The following is a 26,194-nucleotide window of genomic DNA, read 5'->3' on the forward strand; positions in this document are numbered from 1 at the left end:
ATTCAAATTGCTCTTACATAAAAAAGTCCCAAGGGGAAAGTTTTCAATTAATTTTTGTTTGTTCCAATTTAAGAAATTTTATTTTGTTTTCTATTACATACTATTTGTATTCTATTTTTCATTTCGTAATTTTTTTTTATAAATATGTAAATGAAATTAAATTCAATAAATAATATTTATTTAAAATTTACATTGATTGTTTTCTTTTCAGAATGGGGTGGGTAATATCGATTTACGCAATAATATTTGGTTTAATGGTTAAAAAAAGTTCCCCGACCGCTGGTCTAATGCAATCACAGGGCCGACCACGCGTTTAATCTTACATAGTCACCTAATAGTGACGAATGAATCTTTAATGTCTCGATGCGGTGGGCAATTTCCGGTGATCCGGAAGGCTTCGATCCATGCGGTAAACATAATACAAAAACAAAATACACTTCATTATTAGTATTATTAGTATCAACAAGCAATGAATTGTGCGAAACAACAAAAAAAAAACAAACAATTAATATCGATAAACGTGCATAAACGAGTATAATCATAACAAAGTTCCCAACGTTATTCAAATTCAATGTAGAACCAATTAAACGTGCATAATAAACAATAGATATGTAAACAACACTTGATACAATTAATGAACGTGAAATTATTTACAGAAATAGAGAAAACTAGTTTAAAAATTGACATTATTTATTAGAAATTACAAAGATGGTAATTATTGCTTCAATTATCGTAATTGCATTTTCTTTCCGTGAAAACCGTACCGAACGCAACATGGAACATTGTAATGCTCCATAAATGTACACTAATAACAACTTTTCTAAAGACTCAATTCGATTGTAACGATTTCGCGTGCAATCCAGAGACATCTCTCACAAAATCGAAATGCAATAAACAAAATAATTTGCAAATATAGAACAATTTATTTGAGAGTGGCTGTAAACACCAGTCAGCAAACTTTATGATGCATTCAAGGAACAAATGAAATAAAGTAAACCGCGCTGGAAACGCGTAAATATTTGCAGGCTTTAATAAGTTCATCGAAAAGTGTGTTAATAAACATTTGCGTTTCCAGGAACTATTGCCACATATTCATGTGGATCTTAACGTTTGATACACCCACCGTTCTTTAGTTGTTTATTCTTGTTACTGCGATAGTTATTGGTTTACATGGATTGGCAACGGTAGCTTAAGAAAACAAATCTTTTAAAGCGTTTATATTATTTAATCAAAACAAATAAATACATGAAATAAATACAAAGAGTCAATAACAAATATTAAATTTAAAAAGCAAAACAAATGGGCTTTCTGTAAATATTAACTCAAATGTAACTACCAGATTTGAGTTAATAGTTACAAGTATTAAATTCGAGTTTCTTAAGATTTTCTGTAGATCCAGAAAATTAAAAACTTGATTAGAAGTTCAAGTGGTAGAGACGCGGATAAATGGTAAAAGTTCAAACGGGTATAAACATAAACATCGAGTTTCTGGAAGTCCAATAAAGAAGGAGCAAGATTTCCGAGGAAGGGAGTAAAACTCGACGGCTAGACGGTGGATATACCGCGAAATGGTCGTTCTTTTTTCGGAGCAGCAGGTTCAGTGGTCCAGGCTGTTGGGGGTCAACAGACTTACCTCTCTCGGGTTCGTGAAATGTTCGGTCTGGTCTGTCTGGTGCACAGAATGCGCGCAGCAGACCACCTCCTTGTGTGTATTATTTTTACGGTGTCGAGATTGCATTTGTCCTTTGTGGACGACCCAACGGTACGAAAGACCCAAGCAGGATCAGCCGGAAGCGAGCGCGGAATCGCGACTCTTGGTCCGCAGGACGACAAGGACACGACTATGCGACGTACGTCGCAGTTGGCGCGCGTCAACCTAACAGCTGACTGCCATAACAAAAGATTGTTCTCAAGCTACAGCAGCGGAGAGAATCCCCCCGTGTTTGCTGATGTTGTTGCTGCTTGTACTGCTTGTTTTCTTTTCGTTAATCAATGTTATTTCGAGGAGGAAGTGATTGCGATCCTCTCGAGATTAAATGCTATTTCCATCCCGAGATTATCGTTCAAAACACCTCCTGCCAGCGACACCAAAACAATAACAATATACAAACGCAGCAGGCTCTCTGATCTATTTGTACGCTACATCCTAATGATTGATCATCAGCCTGCTGAGAAGAGATGGACACCGCTTGGACGCGCGTTTATTCGTTTGCTCCTACGGATGAATGAATGGATGGATGGATGGATAATATGGCAGCTATGGGCTAATGTGCGTGTGCAGCGAACAAAGAAAATGCCTTTTTATCCGCTTAGAATAAATGCATTCACTTACTTTCAAATACATTCGTGTGTGGGATGGCTGCAATGAATCGCCTGCACTCAGACTATCAGCAATCACTCGACGGAAACTCCGCAGATCCCGGACAAAAGGGACAGCAGCTCTTCGAATCTAAGCCCAATATCTAGGTAGTCTCTTCGGCGGCCTCGGCGCCCAACTTGCATGCAACTGTGTGCCCAATCCTGCTGCCTGCTGCCATCTTCAATGTTTGGCCGCGAGCGGCGCCACACGTCCTCTCAATACTGCGCACATAAACAATAAACACACGCCAGGACTGGCCAGGCTCTGCTCGAAGAGGGAGACGCGGAAGAGCGACAGAGAAAGGCTTGCACGACGACATCAAATATGATGATGATGATGATGATGCATGCATGCAACTGGATGTCAATTACATTTTCTTACTAATTCACAAATTATCCTTTGTTTGCACTTGTCCTTTCCAACCCGGCGCTCATTTAAATGAGGACGCGACGCGCCTCCGATCCCATCAGGATCAAGTATTAATTAAGTTAATAGACGATAATCCCCTTCAAAGCCTTTTAAAATTGAATATTAATACAGCTAAATTAAAAGGATTAATTTATAATACGATGATTAACAATATTACCTATTTACCACACAAATATTATATATTGAAGACACATCCTAAAACCATCGTCAAGTAACTTTCACTTACATTTATCTATAATTGAAGTTATATTAATTTAAAACTAAGAAACAAATATTTACAATTATTAAAGGAAATTCCAATCTTATAAATGTATCATGCAAATTAATAAAATTAGTGTAAAGTGTATATCATTCCATAATAATTATGATTAATCAAGTTTTAATGGCAATAGATAGATGAAGCGTAAATAGACATGATTCACAATGTACACAAGACGTTCCATTCAATTGCTAAACAAATAACAACCACTGTTCTAACAACGTTTCATTAGAACAATGCTAAAGATACTCGGAATTGTCCAAGATGCGACCACGCGACGTTTAACCAAATCAGCGCAATGTGTAATGTTTGATGGCTTAATGATCGCGCGAACCTTGACAGTGACAAACTCGATGATTGAAAGTGACGCCGACAGCGGATCTTTAAATTACTTAATACCTTTGTTCGTCGACCGATCGAAAAAAAACAAAACGATCTCAGAGAGAATGAAAAGTGCAGCCAGCAGTTATCATGCGGCGTACGTTCCATCAGCATATAAACGAAAAATGATAGTTGCTGCCTCCAAGGACGCGCAACTCGCACTTTCCGTCCCTGAGATATGCCCGAAAAGAATGGCACAACTTGGATTGATTTAGGGATTGATTGCAGATACATTTCAGTTTTAATTGAGCGCTCCCAGTTCCAACCCAATTGAACCTTACGCTCTAATTATTGTTGCGTTAATAACATAATTAATGCGATTTCAAACATCATCCAACGTTTTGTTTTGTATTCTGTAAAGTAACGCAATTTCGCATTACATCAAGGTAAACGTGGAGCTATTACGTTTCAATTATTAACTATCATATCTATAAAGAAATGTATACAATTTTCTGACTAGACAGAGATCTAATTAGATGTAACTAAAATCAGTTTTAAGATCAACTAAATTATGATTTCTATAATTTAACTTGTTCATAATCGATCTAAGATAATTTCTTTGCACTTACCAATTGACTGGAAGCAATTTTTCTCGTTCTAAACATCGAATGATTAAACACAGCACAAATTTCACTTTTGTAACGTCAAATTTATAACAAACTTTTGTTTCACCCTTAGCAACAATTCCTACTAGATTTTTATAATATAAATTACCAAAAACAAAATGATTAATATTCTCACAAGAAAGGAACATAAAAAAAACTAATTTTAATAAATTTTTCTTGATTTTTTTTTTATTAATTAATTTCAACATAACTTTGCATTGAAACTTATGAAATATTGCACCTAAAATAAAGAGATTATTAATTTTTAAAAGATAAGCAAGCGTAGATAAGGATACGCGGAAACGCAACGCAGTGCATCTTCTTTTCGCCAGTTCCAAGGACGAAATCCTGCGCCATTAAATTTTCGATATCGACAATCGCAGCCATCTGATAATTGCACTCTACTAATAAATTAAGGGAAAACAAATGAAAACGCTTTTGTTTAGAACAGAAGAGTAGCGGAAATAATTGAAGAAAGTGTCGAATTGATCTTACCTGGCTGCGTCTAAAATAAAGATATAATTAAGATCGGGATGGGAAAATAAAAAGCGAAGGAGGATTTCTTATTCCGTTTAATAATAATAATAATAATAATCATAATGGTGAAACTAATTCCGGAAATCAATGCCTGCTATTGTTACAAACTTAAAAAGTACAACGCTGCGATCCTGCAGCAAATAAAAAGAAAACTGCCTCTCCGGACATTGGAATCATTTAGTTAACAGTAAAACATAATAAAACACACACACATTTTCTGTTATCTGGATCCGAGGTGAGGGCGTGAATGTTTACTCTTTCATTATATTTTTTTTTCAAACGTATTATCCACCTCGCTATATCAAAATAAAGGAGAGAACAACGAACAAAATGTAAAAATAAACAGAAAATCTTTTGCTCCTCCTCGTCGTTTATTAGTGATTTATTTATTTATTATTTTTTTTTTTGCATTTCATATAAATATTTTCCTCTTTAAGATTTAGACTAAACAATGTACTCGGGAACTCTGTTGCGACATTGCGACCGCAGTCGGTCCCTTTGCGAGAGATTAAGAAGCATCACTAAAACTGTATCATTTTCGTTTTCTTTACAAGTTTTTTTTTTTACGTTTTATCCATCGCTAAATTCATACTTTTAAAAAATATAATGTAAACCGCAACAACAAGTAGTCCTTGCTCACAAGTATAAATACTTAAGTGTTTATAATCTATATAATCGTATAATAATTCCTCTTACTTCACAATTAACAGAAAAAAAAAATTATAATAGTTATAATTATAATAATAGTTAATATATCATATATTTATATATAAAGAACTTGTAGTTTCATTTATTTATTATTATTATTCTTACGTTTTTAATGCCACAAAATAGTACTTTTTTTTTATTTAGACATTTAGTATATTATTATTATTGCGTGATTTTTCTTCTTCTATTTCTCAATATATACACAGGCAGAAACCGTCCGGGAGGACTGCGAAATCTCCCCAAAAAACTATAGTTTCAACTGCGTCAATCAAAGGAAGAGACGTCGCACCGAACGATCGAATTTTTTTTGCCCTAAACTCCTCCGGACAGTTTCTTAACGGGTTATGTATAAAAAATAAAAATTACATATCTTTATATATATATGTTATTATAATACGACTCTAATAATAGTTCTACAAAATATCTTTTAAACTAAAACCCAGACAATATATTTATTTTATATTATTATTATGTTCCTTTTTTTTTTTGTTTTTTCCATTATTTTTCTCGTTATTTTTCCAAGCGCGTATTTACACATTCTAGCGATTTATATTATATTACTCCTTCCTATTCTCCTTCTTCTTTTTCTTTTGTTTCAAACTAAATCTGTATAGGAAATACTTTTTAAAAGAAAAAAAAAAGAAAATTAAAGATTACGAAATCATAATAATAGTAATAATAATAATAAAAAAGAAATAATAGATAAATTTGTACTATTAAAATTAGCTGATAAAATTAAAAAATATAATATAATTATCAATAATAATAATGTAAATAATTAGTAAATCACAGTTAGAATGTTACATTTTGCTAAATAATCTTGTGCTCAATTGATTCAATGCAAAAAGAGAGGGGTGGCTGGGGGGATATGTTAATTGAGTTATCTATGCGTAAATGGGGGGGAGAACGAAAACGTGTAGTTTTTAGTTGTTTCACTTCTTTCCTTCTTCTACTACTACTACTAATTTTCTTCCTTGTTTGTTAAGATTTTCTTTCTTTTCTTTTTTTTGATTTGATTAATCAATAGTTTGTATTAACAAATTATTTAGCAAAATCATTCAGCAAGTGCATGAAGAAAATTAGTTATGAAAAATCCGTTAAACTGGTACACTCATTGTTGGAGGATTCGTTCTTGATCGATGGAATATCGGACTTGATGTCTTCGCTCTTCATCTTGAGCTCCATGTGCTGGCGTTGATGCAACAGCAGATGATTCTTCTGGTAGAAGCCCTTGTTGCAGTAGGAGCAGACGTGTGACTTAAGGGCGCACGTGCCCTCTGGATGTCTTTTGTTATGCTGTTGTAAACCATGCTTTGCACTGAAAGCCCTCGAACATATTTTACAAATGTGCGGTTTACTTTTTTGCACTGTACTAATTTTATTGGTGTAGCCGACAGTTTTGTTATACTGATAACTATTGCTACTTATGCCATTGTTTATTGGGAAATTCTGGTGGTGCAAACTAGCGGTTAATGTACACAAATCGTTTACTAACAGGGAATCTCCACTATGCAACTTTATATGCAACGCCAAAGCTTCGCGGGAATTGAAAGTTAACGCGCATTCTGTACAAGCCAATGGTTTTTCTAAAGCGTTCGCTTCGTGGTGCATTTTCGAGTGGAGATTTAGCTCGGATTTCGTTTGAAACGTTTCCCCACAACTTGGACACGTAAAATTATATTCACCATTGTGGTATCTGAAAATTACGAAATCAAATTTTACATAATTCAATTTTTTGCTCCTTTTCCACTCAGTTCATCAATCAATTGTACAAACAACAACAAAACAAGACATTTACTTAATTAAATATGAATTTGATTTGGTTATTTCCTCAATACCAAGCAACACCGTTTCCGAGACAGAGAGAAAAATGACCAAAAAAAAGACAAATTGAAATGGAAACGATTAACACACAAAACACAAATTAAATTACAAAACAATAACAACAACAAAAAAACAGAAACAAGAAGAGCAAAAATAATAATAATAACGACAATAAGACTGATGGAAACGAGATGTTAGAAAAACTGTACGGCTCCAAAAAAATTCATATAGCTACCGGAACAAAAGCCTCACCTCATGTGTGTGATCAGAGTCCTCTTCTGCAGGAATTCCTTTTGGCAAATCGGACAGGAATGTGGCATCTTTCCGTGCAACCTGTGGTGGTTAACCAACTCGAATTTACGTGTGAACGATGCGCCGCAGTCGTGGCAAACGAATGAATTCAGAGAGCCGTGGAATCTAGAGTGCATAATCTGAAGAACAAAGGGGGCAAAGGAGTTACAAATCGGCTCGGCCTTTTATCGTAGCTCTCGCACTCACCAAGTGATCCTTCTGTGCAAAGGATTCGCCACATTCGTTACAAATGTGTGGTCGCTCTCCTGCATGGAATTTGCTGTGGGTAACCAGGTGCCTCTTCAACGGAAAAGTCCGACCGCAATCTTTACAAACGAACGGGCGATCTCTACTATGAACCTGCAACAAGAAAAACCCGAAACAAATTAGATTAAACTCATATTATTCAATAAAACAAATTAAACTGTTGTTTATGTCTTACTAATAAGAGTTTGTAGATTGGAGGAAATTTAGTGCCCTCCGCGGAAACAAAATGGGGGACGGACGCGAGAGCGCGATGTTAGAGAGTAGTAGTAGTAGTTCAACCCCCCCAAAAGAGGAACGAGAGAGCTCAGGCGCAGAGCCTTTCTTCTTCATCCTCAAAGGAGGAACGATTAAATTAAAACTCCATCCGCCAAAAATAAAAGCAGCGGAAAGTAAAAGAAATCGCGACCGATCGATTCGGAAGATTGCAACAATCCGAAATGGCTGCGCGCCCGAGCATCGAAACAGGGAGAATACAAAAAGAAAAAGTATCGAAACCAAAAAGAAAACAACAACAACATCATTGTATAACAACAATGTTCATGACTGGTTTATTACTGTAAATCATTTTTGTGCAAGATTCGTGAGCAATTACCGGCGAGCAAAGAGTCGTTGCACAATGGTTTCCCTCATTGCTCCAATGAGCGCTTTAACAAAATCAAATAAAAAAACAGAACCGAAAAGAAATCAACGAGAATGCAATCAAAATCGCGTTATGCAACAGATCAATTTTCGGGGTATTTCAATAGGATATATTTGTTGTTGTTTAACGTCTCCATAAATAATTAATGTAATGCGCTCGGTTAGTATTGATTTCGGGGGGGCAATTAAAACCGAATAAAATAGGGCGTCGACGGGCGAAAGATGGATACGGTCATCATCGACATCATCTCCGCAAGTGTGTTTCGTTAAAAGTTGCTTGAACTATGACCTGAATGTGCGAGCGGCTGTTTAATCCGTGTGGGCCAGCCGCGATTTCGCCCACAGCGTGCATTTAAAGAGACCCGATGCAACGACAAAATTGTGTCGACGTGTCGCCCGTAAACATAAACAAAAACATCATGGGGCAACACGGAGGACACCTCGCGAGTCTACGATAATACCGGAGGGCAGCAACAGCAACAGCACAGCTTGGCGGCAAGCGGTTACCGTCCTTTTTTCCTCTTCGGCTTTGTTCTGCAACGCCGCGCATTTAATAATGCATCGGAGACAAAAGATCAATGCACCGAATGGCTGATGGAAACACCCCGAAACCGCGATGCCGAATCGATAGATCTCGTTCTTTCGATAGAGCTCTCTTCCACGAATATAAATTAATATCAATCAACTTACGGGGAGGATGCGGACTATGGTTTTCGTGGAACCAAGAAACGATGGACCATCATCATCAACATTGACTGACCGCAGAACGAACGTGTGTTTTCGAAAGGCGACTTAGATTATTATGGTCTGCACCTGGGTGTGTGTGTGTGTGTGTATATATATATTTGTATGGCTGTGTGTGTTAGAGTGAAGGTATATTATACCTGTGCGATGGAACTGGTCAGAGATGTGTCGGGAACACTCCCATGTTCACCATTTTATTTCAACCTGCATGTCTGACACAAAGGACAATGGAAGCTCTCCTTGAATTCACCGTTACTACGGAGCGGCATACGCCGGTCCGACGCGCACTTTCCAAAACGGGGGTGGATGGAGAGAGTGGCGCAAACGAAGGGGATGGAAGCAAATTAAAATATATATATATACATCTAGTATATATATACTACACATATATATACCTAACAGGGGTAGAGGAAAAAAAAGGAGGAATGAAACACATCAGACGACGAAAAAGGAAACGGAGTTTGATTGCTTCAGTCCAACCCCTCCGAGCTTCGTTATTGATTTAATTTTAAATTCAGAGATATTAAAAAATATTACAATGCGACCGGAATCGTACTCCCATATTCACGACTCGAGCGTTTAAAACAATCCGCGAGTTTTATTCACCGCACATTTAACCATAACAGATTAACATTCCGCCATTTTGCAAGAGAATAACTTTTAATTTCCTAAATAATTTTTTTTAACAATTTTAACAACAACAAAATAATATTTTATATTTTTTTCTTTCTGGGCCAACTTTGAGAGAATTCTAATCATTTAATGCATTCAAGATCCATAAACTTCACACAAAATATTATTTTGGAAGATTGTTACACAACAGTAGAAGCTATACGAGATGAAGATTTAAGCACATCTGTTTGTTATTGTTATTGTTGTTTTTTTCATCCTGTTCTTATTTCGCAATAACGCGTGCCTCATATCTCATATGTCAAACAAATTATAAAATAAATCAGATGACTACTTATCATCATGAAAGGATGTTCGTAGTAACATTGTCTGCTTGCAGTTTTACTCCAAATGAGGTTTTCTTATATTATTAAATTAGTTAGCAACTATAATTGCACTGATATGATAATAAAGAAAAGCATATGCAAATTTATGTACAAATTAGTTCATTATCAGAGGCAGAAAAAGGTTAATTTATAGGCTTCTTTTTTGCACCGCATAGTCGTTATTAACCACAGGTACTAAAACACTAAAATAACATTCTTTGTTACGTGTTATTTTACTCGTCTAATTTTCTTCTCAACGATATGATAAAATCTGCAATTTTCAACTAATTATTCCTCAAATTAATTTCCTTGAAAATACATAAATGTAAACAAATTATGATACAAGTCACGTGTGAACGCACAAATAAACATTACTATAAAGTTTTTAAATCAATATTATTCAACTATACACAATGTGTATTTAACAAAACTGCGAAATCATAATACTATTGATTTCAGTGGATGAAAGTCGCCTTTGGCGTAAATTACACGAAATAAATTCGCAGCCATTCACGAATCTTGGACATCTGCTGATACCTCGCAAGTTTCTTACATCATTTGTATCGATCCGCAAGAAACGGCTTCGGTTTCATAATTACAGAGCTTAACTGCAATATGGAATCGCGTTCGCTTCTTTGTCCGTATAATTTGTTTCTAGAAAATTATTAAATATCGCTCGAATATACTCCATACTTTTTACAGAGAAACACACATACAATAGAGATAAGAGACCAAATAATCTAATATCTACGTCCATTGTTAGTTACTAATAAGCAATTTATATTATTTGAGGTTTATTAACTCAAATTCAATTTATTTTCATACATTACCTGTTTTTATGTTCACTTTGCTATATTTTGTATTAATGAAATAAACATGTATATACAATTAATTTTCTACTTTCCTTGAAATTACTGAATATATATATTAAATATTCTAGTTTTTAAAGAATTTTAAATAGCAAATAGAGATAATTTAATTTGCTTAAATGATAATTAAGTTCTATACAATTTTTTCAAATATGATTTTTGTTTTGATTGATTTGATGGGAGTAGAGTAATTAAAATTAAGTACATACCCGACTGTGAGTGATAAGATGATGCTTCAGAGTGAAACTCTTCTTGCATTCAATGCACTGGTAGGGCCTCTGACTCGAATGCAGCAGCAGGTGAGTGTTCAAACAGTGTTTGTGGGTGAATGCCTTGCCGCAATGATGACAGCTGTGTGGTTTGATGCCGCTGTGGGTCTTCTCATGGGTGGTGAGATGGTGCTTTAAGAGGAAAGTCTTGCCACACTCGGCACACGAGAAGGGCCTTATCTTAGTTGGGGCAGGATGCTCAGCAGCACTAGGTTCAACCTTGTGGGTGAGTGTCTCGTGCCTCTTCGATATGATCTGATTGTATTCGTCGGGGGTCAATTGCACGGTGGCAAACGGAGATATGAGATGTTTCTCGAGCTTCTCAGGGGACTTATCGTAGGTATCCTCCTGCTTGGTTAAGCTGTTCATGAAGAACATGGGCTTCCGTATTTTCAAATTTTTTGAGTCTTGCAACACATTCTGGATGGAATAATTATGTAAGTCTTCGGCTGCATTTTGAGATTCTACCTGCCAGTATGCAAAATTTGTTGTGGTACACATTTCTAACCTTCTTTCATTGGTAAACTTTCACTGGCTCATAGGGGGGCGCGCACGGCCGGTGCCCGAATCTCGCGGATTTCCACCAACTTTGGGACTCCCTCAGAATGCACAGAAGTTCAGTTTGTTTGGTTTTCTGTTGGACATTTTCGACATTTTATTAAAGTCACTAGACGGGGATTGGATTATGGGACGCAGCGAGAATTGTTTCAAACAAATGTTGCCAATTACACAAAAATTAAATTACTCTTTCCGTGTCTCTCTGTTTCTCTCTCTATACAGGGTGTTTACACTTACGCACCGCCCACGGGCCACACATGGTACACACGATGTTTTCCTTCCTTCCTTCGCTCTCTCATACATACATACGTACACAAACATCCATACATACTCACGCATCCATATATACATACGCTCATGTACATGCACGCACATACACACACTTCGATCGGGGGGGAATTACCCTTGGAAACACCGCACTTGCCTGCTTTCCTGCGTTGCTGCCACCCTCCGCTCATCAAACCTGTTACCCCATTACGTCCATTGTATAATCTGAGATGCGCAAAATCACCCTTAAGAAAGCCGAACCTTCATTAACATAATGGAAAATCAATAATTTTAAGATAATAAATTAGCAGGGCGGAAAGAATATCTCTCACTTCCGTCCATCCAACGCGACGAATACAAAGCTTCTACAAATAACACAAAATTTATATCGAAACAATCAACAACAACAAAAGCAAATTAAATCAATAAATAATTTAACAAAATACATAAAACAATATAAAAGCAATAAACAAAACGAATATCTAACTATAATTATCATTGCAAACCCATAAAACAAAAGAGCAACAAAGCAGAAACAATAAATAATTACATACAATTATCATTAGACAACCCACCTAGCAGCACCTGCTCAATTAAAGATTAAACCTCCCGTTAATTACATTGAATAATATAATAGAAATTAACAATAACTTTTTATTATTTCTTTATTTTTGATATTAATTCATTCAAACAAGATTGTTTTTTTAAAATCAAGAAATAATTGAATCAAGTTATAAAAACAATTTAATATGAAATTTAAATACTTTATCAGAAGAGAACTGTATTTAATTTAAACTTTATACAATAAATTAGAATGTTATCATAATAGTCTATAGTTTCCATATAATTTGTTGCTTATTTATAGTTAATATTTACACTTATATTGAAATATATTTATTACTTTTGTGTCTACTATAAAATACTGATGTTGTATTTGTGTTGATAAAGAATGTTGATGATTTAAAGTAATGACGATGAAATTGGAACACCCTGTATATGCAAAATTATGAGTTTACGTGTAGGCAACCAAAGCAGCGCGTGTGTATGTTAAAAAAAAGAAGAAGAGTTGTATGTAATATATTTAAATGTATGTTAAATCTTTGTTAAATGATACAGTGAGCTAAATAGCATTCGCCAAGTAAGCATTACAATATTCCCAAGCGAACACCTTACCACGCACGTTTCCGTCGATAAGTTTTGCCATTGTAATAAGTAGTTTAATAATAACACCGCATAGGCCTGCATTCTGCACTTATTTGGACATGTTACCTTTTACGCATGCATTTATAATAACTATTCATTAAGCAGCGATTGCGGAAAGAGAGAATGCTTCGGAAACTGCGGTGGATGTAGGCAGTACGCAAAGGACGTTCGTTCAAAAACTTGACGTTCAATCTAGAGAGCTCATTGTTAACCTCAAAAGAACTTCAGCTTCAGCACAAAAAAAATAAAATAGATATAGATACACACCGACATAGATATATATATACATGCATATTAAATATACTTTTAAAAGGATCTCAAGGAAGCCTGTGCTATATTAGACTCATAAAAATCAGTTAGGTAATTTGTAAGTTTCCTTCTGCTTGAAGAAATCATCAATTTTTGCACACACACTGACATTGTGTTACTTGCCCATTATTTAATTGTGATCTCTGTAATCTTATAACCTCCAATAGGAAGTGGGAGAGAAAGTAATAATAATAATTTATTAATGTCTTGTTGGTTTGTAGATCAGGAGCAGCCATGAGCCGAAAGAGAAATCCCAAGTTGCAAATCAAATTGGCCCCGGCCGAAGCACCTCCAATGTGAGTACTTCTCCTATACAAGTTCTCACCAAATACAGTTAATTAACTTCAATTGGCTAATTAAAAATCTCAGCAAGGATTTTATTCTAAATAACACTTTAATTGATTTAAATTACCAACTTCAATTTATTTGTTTTTTTTTTTGATGTAATTGCTTTTAAGTTACATGACAATTGAAGTATAATTACAATATAATTACGTTACGTAAGTTGCAAATTGTATTTTGGGGTAAATTTTGCAAATTTAAATTCTTATTGGATGTAATTTTGGAAATTGGATTTTGCTTTTCAGAAATGTACCAGCAAACTTGGATACCAGAACGACAATTACGATCGGTGAGCATATGTTCGATGTGGAGGCCGACGACCTGGAGAAGATTTGCGATTTGGGACACGGGGCTTATGGGTACGTCGAGAAGATGAAGCATAAGCCAAGTGGGACGATCATGGCTGTGAAGAGGATCACGGCGACTGTTAACAGTCAGGAGCAGAAGAGGTTGCTCATGGATCTGGACATCAGCATGAGGAGCAGCGATTGTCCATATACCGTTCAATTTTATGGCGCTTTGTTTAGGGAGGGCGATGTTTGGATTTGCATGGAGGTACTTTATCAAGTTTTTCACCATTAATAACATTTTATATTGTATGATTTGTATGTTTTTTAAAAGGTAATGGATACCAGTCTCGATAAGTTTTATGCCAAGGTGTACAAGCACGGACGCAAAATTCCGGAGGATATCCTGGGGAAAATATCGTTGGCCGTTGTGAGCGCTCTTCATTACCTACACAGCCAGCTGAAGGTGATCCATCGGGACGTGAAGCCATCGAACATACTGATAAACAGGCGAGGCGAGGTGAAGATGTGCGACTTCGGCATCAGCGGCTACCTGGTCGATTCCATCGCGAAGACAATAGACGCCGGCTGCAAACCCTACATGGCCGTAAGTTGAGATCATCCTAAGCATACGAAGCATCTTCTTTTCACTGCAAGGTGATTTGCAGCCGGAAAGGATAGATCCGCAGGGCAATCCGTCGCAGTACGACATCCGATCGGATGTATGGAGTCTGGGCATATCTCTCATCGAGCTGGCAACAGGCGCCTTCCCTTATCCGAACTGGGGCACACCCTTCGAGCAACTCAAGCAGGTGGTGAACGAGAGTCCGCCGCGTCTGCCCTCCGATGAATACACCCCAGATTTCGAGGACTTCACCACGCAGTGTCTCCAGAAGCAATATCAATCGCGCTACAATTACGACCAACTGCTGAACCATCGGTTCTGCTTGATACACCGAGAGAAAACGACTGATGTCGCCGCCTACGTGTCGGAGATACTCGATCTACCTGATAATCCATGAGATTCGTGCACGATTTCTTAACATTTCAATTGATTTTATTTTCTATTCATTTACACTAATTTCTTATTCGCATATACATATATATATATATTTAGATATGGATACGTTACTGTTACTTTTACTAATATCATATTTTTAATTTCTCTTTTCCTTTCGAGTATGATCGCTTTCGTTCGCTTTTATTAATTATTTACAAGCTCTACTTTAATTTTCACTTACGCAATCAAAAGCAAAACAAAAAAAAAAGAAAGAAGCAATTCAAGTCATTCGTTTTTAATTACAGAGTTTACGAATAACAATTTTAATTTATTTTTAATTTACGTTTTAAACAAAACTAGCTTTTATTTAATTATTTTAATTAATGCTCATATCGATCGGTCGGTGCCTCCTCTATCAATCAACTCCCCTTCGATATGAACTCGTATGTCTTAAAGACAAACCCACATCACGTTATAACAACGTACTTCGATAACAACCAATAACCGTGTGCACATTTGTTGAAAGCAATAATGTTAACTGATAGTGTTCCTCTGGCTCTTGGAGCACCAAAATTTTCAATAATCGATCCATCGTGTCCAAAAAAGTACAAAGAAAAGAAAATAATTGCAGAGGCAATTTTGGTGTTCCATCTCCAGCGTATATTCAGAATTATATATATATATAGATCGTAGGTAGATTGTTATTTTTGTAGTCATCGAAGAGTACTAAAGATGTAATTAGTGTGTTCAAAGAAGAAAAAAAAAACAAACAACAAAAATAGTTTGCATTTTACTTTTGATTTCCTTCAAAAATTAATTAATTTCCCCAATTTGCTCTCATTCTCTTCAGCGTAGAAAATTCTATTTCGCAGAGGCCTACGTAGATTGTCCACTAAATCTGTACTAAATGTTTCTAAAGCAAACCAATATATTTACTAATTGTTGATATTGTATACATTATATACGTGTGATAATAAATGAATAAATAAAAACAAATGCTTTTGAGTCTCCTATACCTATTATTAATCATTTATATTTAATATTGATCAAAAGATATGGGAAATAATGAGAAATACAAGTGACTAGTTTCATTTATTTATTTTCTTAGAAAATTGTATGGCTATATACAGCATAAACTAATAAGGCTAACAACAAAAAAAATATATATAATAATAGTAGTAGTAATAATAAGGTATGGAAAATCTACAGTTTCATCATCAAGTATGCGGAATTCTCGTTATATTTAAGTATTTCACTTAGCTAATGAAACGAAAGCGTAACGACCAGACAATAAAATATTTAAACTCCGTTCGGTTGTTTGTTTGTTTTTTTTTCTTTACATGTTTTATCCACATATATAATATAATATATTTATAATAAATCATCAATAATGTTTTATATACAAATCACTTCAGTTCAAAAGTTTTCTACAAAAATCGAAAAGCTTTTCATCTGCTTAAAATCTTCAATAATAATAATATATATACTATATATTAACATAATAACTAAATAAAAAATCGTTAAAACGTAACAGTCATTCTAATTTCTCTTGCTTATGTTTTCTTCTACAGTATTTACTTTTTTTGGGGGGTTGGGGGGAGTGGGGACTTGTTTTCTTTTCCTCTTTAAATTTTAATATACTCGTCTAAACAAAAGAATAATTCATTATGGCACTATAACTATGATCAATTTTTTTTTTTTGGTTGTGCGATATTCGAAAATCTAATATTTTAAATGGTAATATTTAAAATATGTCGATTTTCTGGATTCTCGTATGCAAAAAGTGTTATTAATTTTCTATAAATATAAAAATATTTGTTTTTTTCTTTTTAAATCTATCTGTATCTAGGTAACAGCGAGTTTAGTATCCAAAAATGTAATTCGAAATTTCGCTTAATCACTATAGGAACGGAACAAAAAAGAAAAATTAAACAAGATTCGGAGCCCGCCTCGCTCGTCCCTGTATGTGGACTATCAGAAGAAAGGGGATTGGGAGCTTTAGACGTGCTCGTCTTTTGTGTAAAATTCGTTGTCGAACCGCGTCGACAATATGTAAACCACAGCCTCGTAGGTGGCCATCATGATGGCCGTGTTTGGTATCTGCCTTATCAGTTGGGTGGTCAAACCCCTGTAAACACCCTTGATTCCTTCCTCCTTGAAGACCAGACCGAGCGTCTGCCAGAAGGCCTTGTATCTGCTTCCCTCCTCTCTGAGACGGGTGCGCGCCACCTCGTGCGGATAGGCTACGCAGGAGGCGACCGTCTTGGAGACGGCGCCCGCCATCATGAACTCGAGGAAGTCGCGCGAGTCTCGCGTATCGGAGTCGCGCTGCCTGTGCGCCATCAGCTCGGCTTTCAGAGCCTCGTAGATCACGAAGTGGACGATGGTCTCGGATATGCCCATGTAAGAGGCGGATATACCCTTGTAGAATCCGCGAAAACCCTATGAACAAACAATAGAAGGAAACGATCAAGATCCGAACTCTGTTATGATCTTTAGAGCTCTTACGGATTGCTTGTATATCCTTCGGACGCACTCCATCGCCGTCATCCGATTGCCGTCCTTGTTCACCTCCAGCTGCAGACGCGTTTTCACGAACCATATGGGGTTGGTCAGGGTGCTCGCCATGAAACCGGCGCAAGAGGCGGACAGCATGTGCACCATCGCCGAGTTCGGCGGGAAAACGGTGTTCCAGAAGAGCTTCGCCTGCGAGTACGTGCAGAAATACACGGCTCTGGATGGTGCCACTCCGACCAGGTTCGGTCCCAACCCTGCAAAAACACACACATTTCAAGATTTATCGAACCATCTCCTCTCTGCCAACGTCGGCCGTATAAAAATACATCCGCAAATTCGGGCCAAGCCAACTCATTTACACAACGCCAATAACCGTATTATTGAATCAAATAAATTTACTCACAAAAATTATCAATCAAAGAAAATCCTCTGATTTCAAACACAAAAACCTACTTTCACACTTTCAAAATAGATTTAATTTCAACAAGAATTCAACTATGAAATTCTATTACTTATTCCAATTTAAATATATATAGGATATACGAAAATATTTTTTTTCAAAATTTACTTAAATAACTTCGAAGATTTTCCAACAAACCCGATGTTTCAAAAGAATTTCCACAAAAAAAATAATTATTAATAGCACTTCGAAAATTGTGTGAACTTTGTTCGCCAATAATTGACGCGAAAAGTTTATATTTACATTTCGAGTATTTCTCACTTCATTAACTTATAAAATATATTAACGGAATTCGCAAGTACATTTAAAATTTAAAAAAATTAATCTGCATTAAATGCAATACTAACAAAATGTAATCACGAATACTTTCGAGAGCGAGAATGAATTTATGACTTTGATAAGAATAATTAAACAACATTGCAATTTTTTTTAAATATTATTGATCTGGATATATCTGGATATTCGTGCATTTACACGATACAATTCGGTGCAACGTGTATGCACTTATATATAATTATAAGTTTCATGTTGTTACCGCATCGATTTCGCCCAGACTGGAACGATAAGCCCCGTCAATTAAACAATAACAAAATGCTTGTTTATGCATCAGCTAATTTATCCGTTCGTTTCTTTTTTTTTATAATCTTCGAAATCAAACTGCGTCGAAATTCGCCAATCGCAATATTGATAAACGGATGCGACCGAATAACAGCACAGGACGATAAAAATGCCATTGCGAAAGCAAACAAACAAACAAAACGCGAATATCTACGTAGTAGCAAATCGCTAGACTAGATTGCATACGTGTTAAAATCAAAACGTTTCCGGGCATTACCTAACGCGCAGACACAAAAAAAAATAGCGAAACAATCGTGCTTTCAAATTACTATCGTAATCTCTCACAATTAAAGCTCTGATCCACTCTGTTTTTTTTTTTTTGGTTTCGTAGTAAATTCGAGTGTACTTTTGTTTGTCGATGCTTCAACAGATAACAACAATGGGGTTTCATTAGGTTTATCTGTGTTGTACACACGGGGAGAACAAGTGATGTGCATTAAGTGGGAACACAATAGGAATTGGCCGGTCTGTTGCTGTCCCGACAATCAGCATCTCGAGCGAATTCATTATATTTAAATTATGAGCAAGGCTACTACGTTGCTGCTGCTTCTGTTATTGTTGTTGTTGTTGCTGCTGCTATAAGTTTGTAGTAGTAATAGTGGAGATGATGAAGCACGACGTTGACCCGAAAGCTCTGAGGATCAAACGCTTACCATCAATCTGCATCTTTTTGTGCTTGTGCTTGATTAACTTTTGACCTCTCAATGCCACTTGCATTCCACAATAATACTCGACGCACACAATGCAGAAGGCTTTTCAATACAAATATCCTCGTCGAAAATCTATAAAGTTGACAAGCTCAAGTCTACAAATAAACTCATTTAATTATGGTATTCTATAAATCTTGAGCTTTTACACTAATTCAATAAGATAAAAATATACATTTTTTTTTTGTTAAAACAAGAAATTACGTTGTTTTTAAATTTGTAGTTTATATATCAATTATCGCTTTCTCAATCACTCTACAAATAAACTCTTTCAATTGTTTATAATCATATCTCAATGTTGAACTTTTACATCCTCACCACTTCACCAATATAAAAATAAAAACGTATCACGTATAACTTTCATTTAGTTAATAATATAAAATTACATTATTGACAATCGCTTTCTCGATAATTTCCTTATTGATTTCTAATTTGCTTTACTTGATTTTATCCTAGTACTAAATTAAGTAAACTTGAACTTTAGTTGTTAATAAATTTAAGCAATACGAATTTAACAAATGATATTTTGTTAACCTTGTTAACTCATGAGTTATCTATGCATTATGTCAAACGCTTATTACACGTTATATCACGAAAACTATTAATATAAATATATCTATAAACTATTTTAAGTGGTTGTAAACTAATGGTTTTGAAACTACCAATTCGAATTCGTTTTGGCCAATTTTCCAGTTATTTATAGCGTGTTTATATTTGTACAAAGCTTTTCTTATATATTGGCCAATAAACTAATACATTTTGAATACATTTTCTTTAAAGATCTGAATAGTCAGTAGTCAGCATTAATTAATATGTTAAATCTTGTAGTTTTAATGTGAATGGACTTTGGTATCTGAAAAATATGCTAATGAACTTTTTCGAAACTATAACGTTTTAGCTTTAATCAAATTTCGTGAAAACTTTATGGTTTCGTTGAGAAACTACAGGTTTCCATTCACTCTCTATCCAAAGTGTTTCTAAGATAATATTTATTTAAAAACGTTGGCGGTGTATTTATAGTAGAGTTCGATTTCTTGTATGCAATAAATTAAATGAGTGTGTAATTCACTTGGCTCGAATTCTGGTTTAAATATAGAAGAAAAAAATTTGCTTGTAATTGTGTGTTTACCTTTGAAGAGCGCCATCGGGCCCTCATATTTAATAATGTGCCTCAGGCATTGGACCAGTCCTATATTATGCGTGGATGGGGCAACGTAACCTGAAAGAGCCACAACTTGAGGCCGGAGATGATGGGAGGATGTCCATAACCTACGCCTCTGTAGTGTCCGGCAGGTGGTCTTGCTGGTGGTGTCCTGCGCGATTTGGGGCAGTTCGTGGAAACCTGACCTGGAGGACTGCAGACGGGTCTTCACCACCTCCAGAGGGCATGTCACTATGGCTCCCACAGTTCCGGCGACCCTTCAGAAGAGAAAAAAAGCAAAAAAAAAAAACAAGAAATTAACATCGGGCAGCAAATTTTTTAAGCGTTTCTTCCTCCACGAAGAACATCGACCTACATATATCGAAGAAGAGACTATTGCACCTTTCAGCATTCTCATCGAATCGAACAACAATGTCGAAACCGCTTGCTATTTATAGATCGCTCTAATTGAAATCGCAACGGCACGGCGTACATGCACGTAGCGCACTTGACAATTGTGCATTTACGAAAGGGCATTATATCATCATTCTTTAGCCTCTAATACCGACGCGGCCTTCGCTCATCGAGCACGCATCCAGAAAAGAATACACAGTTTACTGTTTTCGAGCGAAACAAAGCAACAAATAATAATAAATAATAATAAATAAATGCACGGTTTCGCTGAACGCAACAACAATCATTCAATTATGCAACGACCGCAATTTACTGTTCAAAGTGTAAACAGCCTCCTCCGCTAGACAAACGTGAAAACAGCCGGAGCGGATCCGCGAAGACCGCAGAAAGAATATTTTTAGAAGATGTTAAAAATACGAATTGCAGGCCATGTGTTTTCGCGTGCACAAAACAAATGAAACGCGATGAAAATAAGGAGACATAAATGCAGGAGACGACGAGCGACCGAGAGACGCGCAACAAATGCTAAAGCAAATATTATTACCTTATACTTGCAAATGCTCTTATTGTTGCGAATGTTTTTCCTTTCAATCCGCAACTCAAAGTATTCCCGAAGATACGCGCAATACCGCATAAGCATTTATGTATATTATTAATAATTTTCCGTTTATATTCTCCTTTCTTTCCTTGCATCGTGTGAACTTTACATCCGCAAATAAACCGACGATTTATATTGTAGTTTTCAAGTCCGTGGTCTGAAAATAGAATAGCATGCACCTCGCACGTCCGTCGCGTAATTAATTCGATCATTCCTGCCTTGAATTTACAAACGAATTACATCTACCCTAAAACACCTAAGGCTACGAACGCAAATTTTCAACGTACATTATTTATTTATTTATACGTTCTGCATATACGGATTTTCCTCGATCACACACCACGATTAACAACAATATTTTGCGCGCTGCAATCATTTATAAATCATTCTGTTTTCGACAATATGTTTCGACTCATGCATGCATGCAAAAACATTGGGGGTTCGGTAGACCTGCCTCTCCCATACACTTAATTCTATTAATAAAAATAAAACTTGTTTCATCAACCGAAATATTGTTTTCATTTCCATCGCAACATTTAAACTACAAATAATAGCAAAAGAAAACATTGTTCATAAAACTATACATTTTTTCCCAATATTATATGTTTACACTAGGAAGCCTTTTGTTCTGCGCTCCTTTGTTGATAAAGTAAAAATTTTGTTTTTCCATTCGCAACTTATATTTCGTTTGTTTCATGATGAATCATGGATTGTGTAAAAATCCGGACATAAACTCTAATTTATTCATTTGAATCAAGTTTGTTTTTGCTTCTAAATTATTTTAATTGTGAAATTAGTTTGTTTTTGTTGGAAATGAGTTGATTTATCGACACACAAGCAAATACACACATCATAAAGTATATATATTTAAACACAACAAATATACACACTAAATATATGTAAAAAGCGATAAATGCTCGTTGTTTCTTTAATATGTTATTATTAAAAAAAAATCTATTATTATTAACTCTGATCCTTTTGTTACTAAATACTGTAATACGCGTGTGCTATGGTTATGAAAACGTACATTCGTTGCCTTGGTTTTATTTTCCACAGCCTTCGACATTTTATGCATTACAGAACTAACTCACATTGAGCAGACACAATGAAAACGTTTTCTTTTCGTAAATAACCGGTGCGGCACGCGATGTCGAACGCGTTGCCATAGCGACTTAAGTTAAATTGATATCAGTCGGTCAGGGCCAACCATCCCTACAATGATCATCCGATACGAATCTAGATTGTTTATACCCAATAAAGGAACGAAAACTGAAATGCTCGAATTACGAAACTACATATTTCATAATGTAAAGTGCTTTGTTTACATGGAAATTATTGAATGCCGCTCCATGGCCACAATCATCTCGGATTTACAGAAGTCCTAAAAAAATATGTATTATCCGACGAGATGACTTTGAACTTGAGATGTCGAGGCCATCCGTTTAATGAAATTCCATAAAGCGAAAGACACGTGTTGCTCCCTCTTTACTACTAGTTATGTTATGAGTGTGTGTGTTGTTTGAAGCAGAGATCAACAAAGCGCGCAACGTTTTAATTGTTAGGTGCGCTCGTGGTTTTACGCGTTTAAATCTCGATTCGGATTGTTGAACCGTTCGCTCATTCATTCATGCAAGAACACAAAGAATGTCTGGCCGCCTCTTCCGCATGCAATATTAGTGAAAAAAAAACACACTTGCAGTTTGCATAATGTAATCAGAATGAAAATAAAACAAAGTTTGTCATGGTCAGAGACCGTTCGATCTTGTTTCTTTTACACTTTTCACAAACACTTATCGTTTCCTTCTTGCTGATAATTTTTAAATGATATCCGCCGAACACATTTGTATTACAAGCATAGATTTTTTTTAATATATCAGAAGTGCCAAGAAACAGGACTATTTGTGTTTGTTGCAGAGCAATCAATCAGCGTCAAAGCGTTACGTTTTTGTTCACGCAACTATTTAGATTTTCTACAGCGCTTTCCCCCCCAACATATCGTTTACTTTAAACAATTTAACGCTTGTTTTTATTGCAATTATTTTATTAGCGCAAACTATAAATAATATTGTACGTACATTCTATAAATAGCGCACGGGTAAAATCCAATTGGATAACTCAATATACTTGTTCATATGCACAATTGAATATGACAACAAACCTATTAAAAGCACTCGATTTTACTTCAAATAATGGTAATAATGGCATACCAATTGCATTAATTATACAAATAAAAACAAAACAAAAGTGTTTTTCACTTAACCAGTTGTAATCGATGTTTGTTTTACGTTAACACCTAATGGTTCAAATGTCCAATATACGAGTTTTTAAATATATAATCAGTAAACATTTGGTGCTTAAGATTACACTTTAAACACAAACATTGAAACAATAAATATAAATATTTCGTTAAAAAAAAATATAATGAATTAAAATATATTGAAATCTACAAGTATCAAAATATTGTTTCAAGAGAGGAAAAGCATCGAGGATATTTATAGATTAATAAATAAAATATTAATAATATTATTCCTTGATCGTTTAAAGAATTAGTAAAGATTGTATATAGATTGTGTAGTGGAAATAAGCAAGGTTTTGTCATTTATCAATACTTTATCAGTATATACAAATTATATATACAGCATATTAATATAAAATTAACTGTCAATATTTATTATTTTGATTTATGAAATGAGAATAAAAATATGCAATTGCATAAATTAGAAGTTTAAATGATATTTAAAGCTATTATAATGTTGATATTAAAGTTAACATTAATTTACACACATTGAAATTTTAAGTACAAACAAAGATAAGCACTTTCAGGGTTAGTTGTATAATATAGTAAAATAGAGCAGTAAGCATAAACACTATAGTAGAAAAATGATACTTAATATTTGACTTGTGATTGCAAATTGCAATATAGCAGGATGGAAGTGAGAAAAAGTTCAAGATAACATTAAATGTTTACTTATGCTACTTAAATTGTTTGCACGTATTATTTATGACTAATGAACCAGTTTTTGACTTGCTGTTAACATTTAAGTTAACTGTGGTTTGGGTTTTTGTTTGTTTGTGTGGATATACAGGATAAGAAGGACAGATTGGATCTGGTACCATGAAGCAGGTTGATGGTAGGAGGTATTTGGAGAAGAGTGCCCTTCGGATGAGTTTTGATGGCAAACTGGCGATCACAAAGGCTATTTTGTCCCATATTCTATATATAGATTCGTTGATAGGACGTTTGCCTTGAAAATTGGTCGCGGGAACTTCGTCTCGGAAGGTTAAAGCATCTCTGCTGTCCGTCCGTCTCTTCGAAAACTCTCGTGCGCGATAATGCATTGGCGTGTTGTTGCCGCATTAATTGGCGTTATCGTGAGTTATCCACGCCGGATCGGACGCGAATAAAACAAACAATTTTACATAATTTTTTGCGATTCGCGATCACTCGGTCGGAGCGTGGCTCGCCGATAATTGCACGCAGTTCCTATCCTATTCAGGGTTGCGAATGCGAATTCCGACTGCACTTTGCAACCGAATACTATGTGCGATTTCATCTACATATCTACACTTCATTGTTCGTCCGTCTACCGTTTCTCCTTCAAATTTCGTGCGTAGTCCACTTATGTAATGCGTAATTTTAAGGTTATATGGGATGTGTCGCGCGATGCGCTAGCTGGGAATAATGATAGACGCTCGTCGTCTCTTCATATGTTGTCGCAATTATGTTTTTGTTTGTTGATCAGACTTACCCCCCGGCCACTAGATGTATAACAGTGTCCCTCTGTGACATGTCATTCAATTGTTATTGTTTTTTGGGTTGCCTCTTGTCGTCCGCAAGTTAAATGGTCATAACCGGACGATGGTAAAGCACAAACTAGCTCGTGGAACAGCTGCTCCGAAATGATAGGTAATCTCTGCGCGGATGGATAAACAAATGCACATTTACATCGGGTCCGGGAAGAGCTCTTTGGATGTAAACGTGACCTCTGGCTCGTATCTCAGCGATCGCTCGATTCCATTCCTATCTGACTGTGTTTTGCTCTTTAGGTCGAGATTGGCTCGATCCTTCCCTTCTGGCAGTCCCCACTACGCGATCTGCACCATGCCGCTATCACGTGGTCCTTGTTTACCGAAAGCTTCCTTTCGAAACTTGCCAAGTACAGCAGTCCGGTGCGGGACGAAGGGAGCACAAGCAACAACAACAACAATAATGGTACAACAATTATATGATTGATGCTTCTTAGGTGTCAGAGCCTCTCCTTTCATGCATCCATAGGTTGCACACGACGTTACCCCTTTTATCCCAGGACTTCTACGCAACTGAATCTCGTTCGATCGGACGTGGACAAACTGGCCGTCGTCGTCGGCTTGCAGAGCGACGATCCGATCCCACGTACAGTTCGCGTATGCGCCTTAAACTGCATCGCAGATAAATACTTGTTTCGACCTACAGAAAATCCAATTGTAAACAAGTTATTTGTTTATTTATAGACGTATCGTAACCGTGCTCACTCAACAGGACCCAGTCGCGATCCTAGCGGTTCAACCCCCGGTACGCACGGACGATTTCAGGATTTTGCAGGTTATATGTCCTACT

At 35.9% G+C, this 26,194-nt stretch overlaps 3 protein-coding genes across 10 annotated transcripts; 1 reads left to right on the forward strand and 2 right to left on the reverse strand.

The window, feature by feature from the left end:
- Positions 1-6,166: 6,166 nt before the first annotated feature.
- Positions 6,167-12,046, reverse strand: LOC108559291 (gastrula zinc finger protein XlCGF8.2DB-like). 2 transcript variants are annotated; one of them, XM_017916520.1, is made up of 4 exons: positions 11,117-12,046; positions 7,601-7,753; positions 7,355-7,533; positions 6,167-6,974 (listed from the first exon to the last, which is right to left on the reverse strand). In XM_017916520.1, exons 1-4 carry the CDS (start codon positions 11,675-11,677, stop codon positions 6,362-6,364), a joined length of 1,506 nt encoding a protein of 501 aa, XP_017772009.1. In that variant the 5' UTR covers positions 11,678-12,046; the 3' UTR covers positions 6,167-6,361. The 2 variants fall into 2 exon arrangements, with proteins under 2 accessions (XP_017772009.1, XP_017772010.1); XM_017916521.1 differs by having other exon boundaries at positions 6,167-6,596; positions 11,117-12,045.
- A 977-nt stretch (positions 12,047-13,023) lies between these two features.
- LOC108559292 (dual specificity mitogen-activated protein kinase kinase 6) lies at positions 13,024-15,456 on the forward strand. Of its 5 annotated transcripts, none has more exons than XM_017916522.1 (5): positions 13,024-13,139; positions 13,735-13,809; positions 14,101-14,410; positions 14,477-14,749; positions 14,811-15,456. In XM_017916522.1, the coding sequence occupies exons 2-5, from the start codon at positions 13,748-13,750 to the stop codon at positions 15,162-15,164; spliced, it is 999 nt and encodes a 332-aa protein (XP_017772011.1). In that variant the 5' UTR covers positions 13,024-13,139; positions 13,735-13,747; the 3' UTR covers positions 15,165-15,456. The 5 variants fall into 5 exon arrangements, with proteins under 5 accessions (XP_017772011.1, XP_017772015.1, XP_017772013.1 ...); XM_017916526.1 differs by lacking the exon at positions 13,024-13,139 and adding an exon at positions 13,186-13,206; XM_017916524.1 differs by lacking the exon at positions 13,024-13,139 and adding an exon at positions 13,246-13,571.
- A 1,387-nt stretch (positions 15,457-16,843) lies between these two features.
- LOC108559294 (solute carrier family 25 member 36-A) lies at positions 16,844-25,945 on the reverse strand. Of its 3 annotated transcripts, XM_017916530.1 has the most exons (5): positions 25,347-25,945; positions 20,718-20,863; positions 20,574-20,663; positions 17,651-17,913; positions 16,844-17,584 (listed from the first exon to the last, which is right to left on the reverse strand). In XM_017916530.1, the coding sequence occupies exons 1-5, from the start codon at positions 25,385-25,387 to the stop codon at positions 17,141-17,143; spliced, it is 984 nt and encodes a 327-aa protein (XP_017772019.1). In that variant the 5' UTR covers positions 25,388-25,945; the 3' UTR covers positions 16,844-17,140. The 3 variants fall into 3 exon arrangements, with proteins under 3 accessions (XP_017772019.1, XP_017772017.1, XP_017772018.1); XM_017916528.1 differs by having other exon boundaries at positions 20,574-20,863; positions 25,347-25,944; XM_017916529.1 differs by lacking the exon at positions 25,347-25,945 and adding an exon at positions 20,962-21,130 and having other exon boundaries at positions 20,574-20,863.
- Between the last annotated feature and the right edge of the window lie 249 nt (positions 25,946-26,194).

This window comes from Nicrophorus vespilloides, unplaced genomic scaffold (assembly GCF_001412225.1).
Source record: "Nicrophorus vespilloides isolate i.1.1-1 unplaced genomic scaffold, Nicve_v1.0, whole genome shotgun sequence".
In the NCBI taxonomy this organism is placed as follows: domain Eukaryota; kingdom Metazoa; phylum Arthropoda; class Insecta; order Coleoptera; family Silphidae; genus Nicrophorus; species Nicrophorus vespilloides.

What these genes read in the sequence shown, in the direction of transcription:
- LOC108559291 (XM_017916520.1), bottom strand. Translation starts at nt 11,677, where the DNA reads ATGTGTACCACAACAAATTTTGCATACTGGCAGGTAGAATCTCAAAAT. An exon ending in ATCTTATCACTCACAGTCGG is followed by an intron (nt 7,754 to 11,116) that starts GTATGTACTTAA and finishes TTCTTGTTGCAG; the next exon opens with GTTCATAGTAGAGATCGCCC. An exon ending in TTGCACAGAAGGATCACTTG is followed by an intron (nt 7,534 to 7,600) that starts GTGAGTGCGAGA and finishes TTTGTTCTTCAG; the next exon opens with ATTATGCACTCTAGATTCCA.
- LOC108559292 (XM_017916522.1), top strand. Translation starts at nt 13,748, where the DNA reads ATGAGCCGAAAGAGAAATCCCAAGTTGCAAATCAAATTGGCCCCGGCC. An exon ending in ATGTTTGGATTTGCATGGAG is followed by an intron (nt 14,411 to 14,476) that starts GTACTTTATCAA and finishes GTTTTTTAAAAG; the next exon opens with GTAATGGATACCAGTCTCGA. An exon ending in GCTGCAAACCCTACATGGCC is followed by an intron (nt 14,750 to 14,810) that starts GTAAGTTGAGAT and finishes GGTGATTTGCAG; the next exon opens with CCGGAAAGGATAGATCCGCA.
- LOC108559294 (XM_017916528.1), bottom strand. Translation starts at nt 25,387, where the DNA reads ATGTCACAGAGGGACACTGTTATACATCTAGTGGCCGGGGG. An exon ending in ATACATCTAGTGGCCGGGGG is followed by an intron (nt 20,864 to 25,346) that starts GTAAGTCTGATC and finishes TCTCTTCTGAAG; the next exon opens with GGTCGCCGGAACTGTGGGAG. An exon ending in GAAGGATATACAAGCAATCC is followed by an intron (nt 17,585 to 17,650) that starts GTAAGAGCTCTA and finishes GTTTGTTCATAG; the next exon opens with GGTTTTCGCGGATTCTACAA.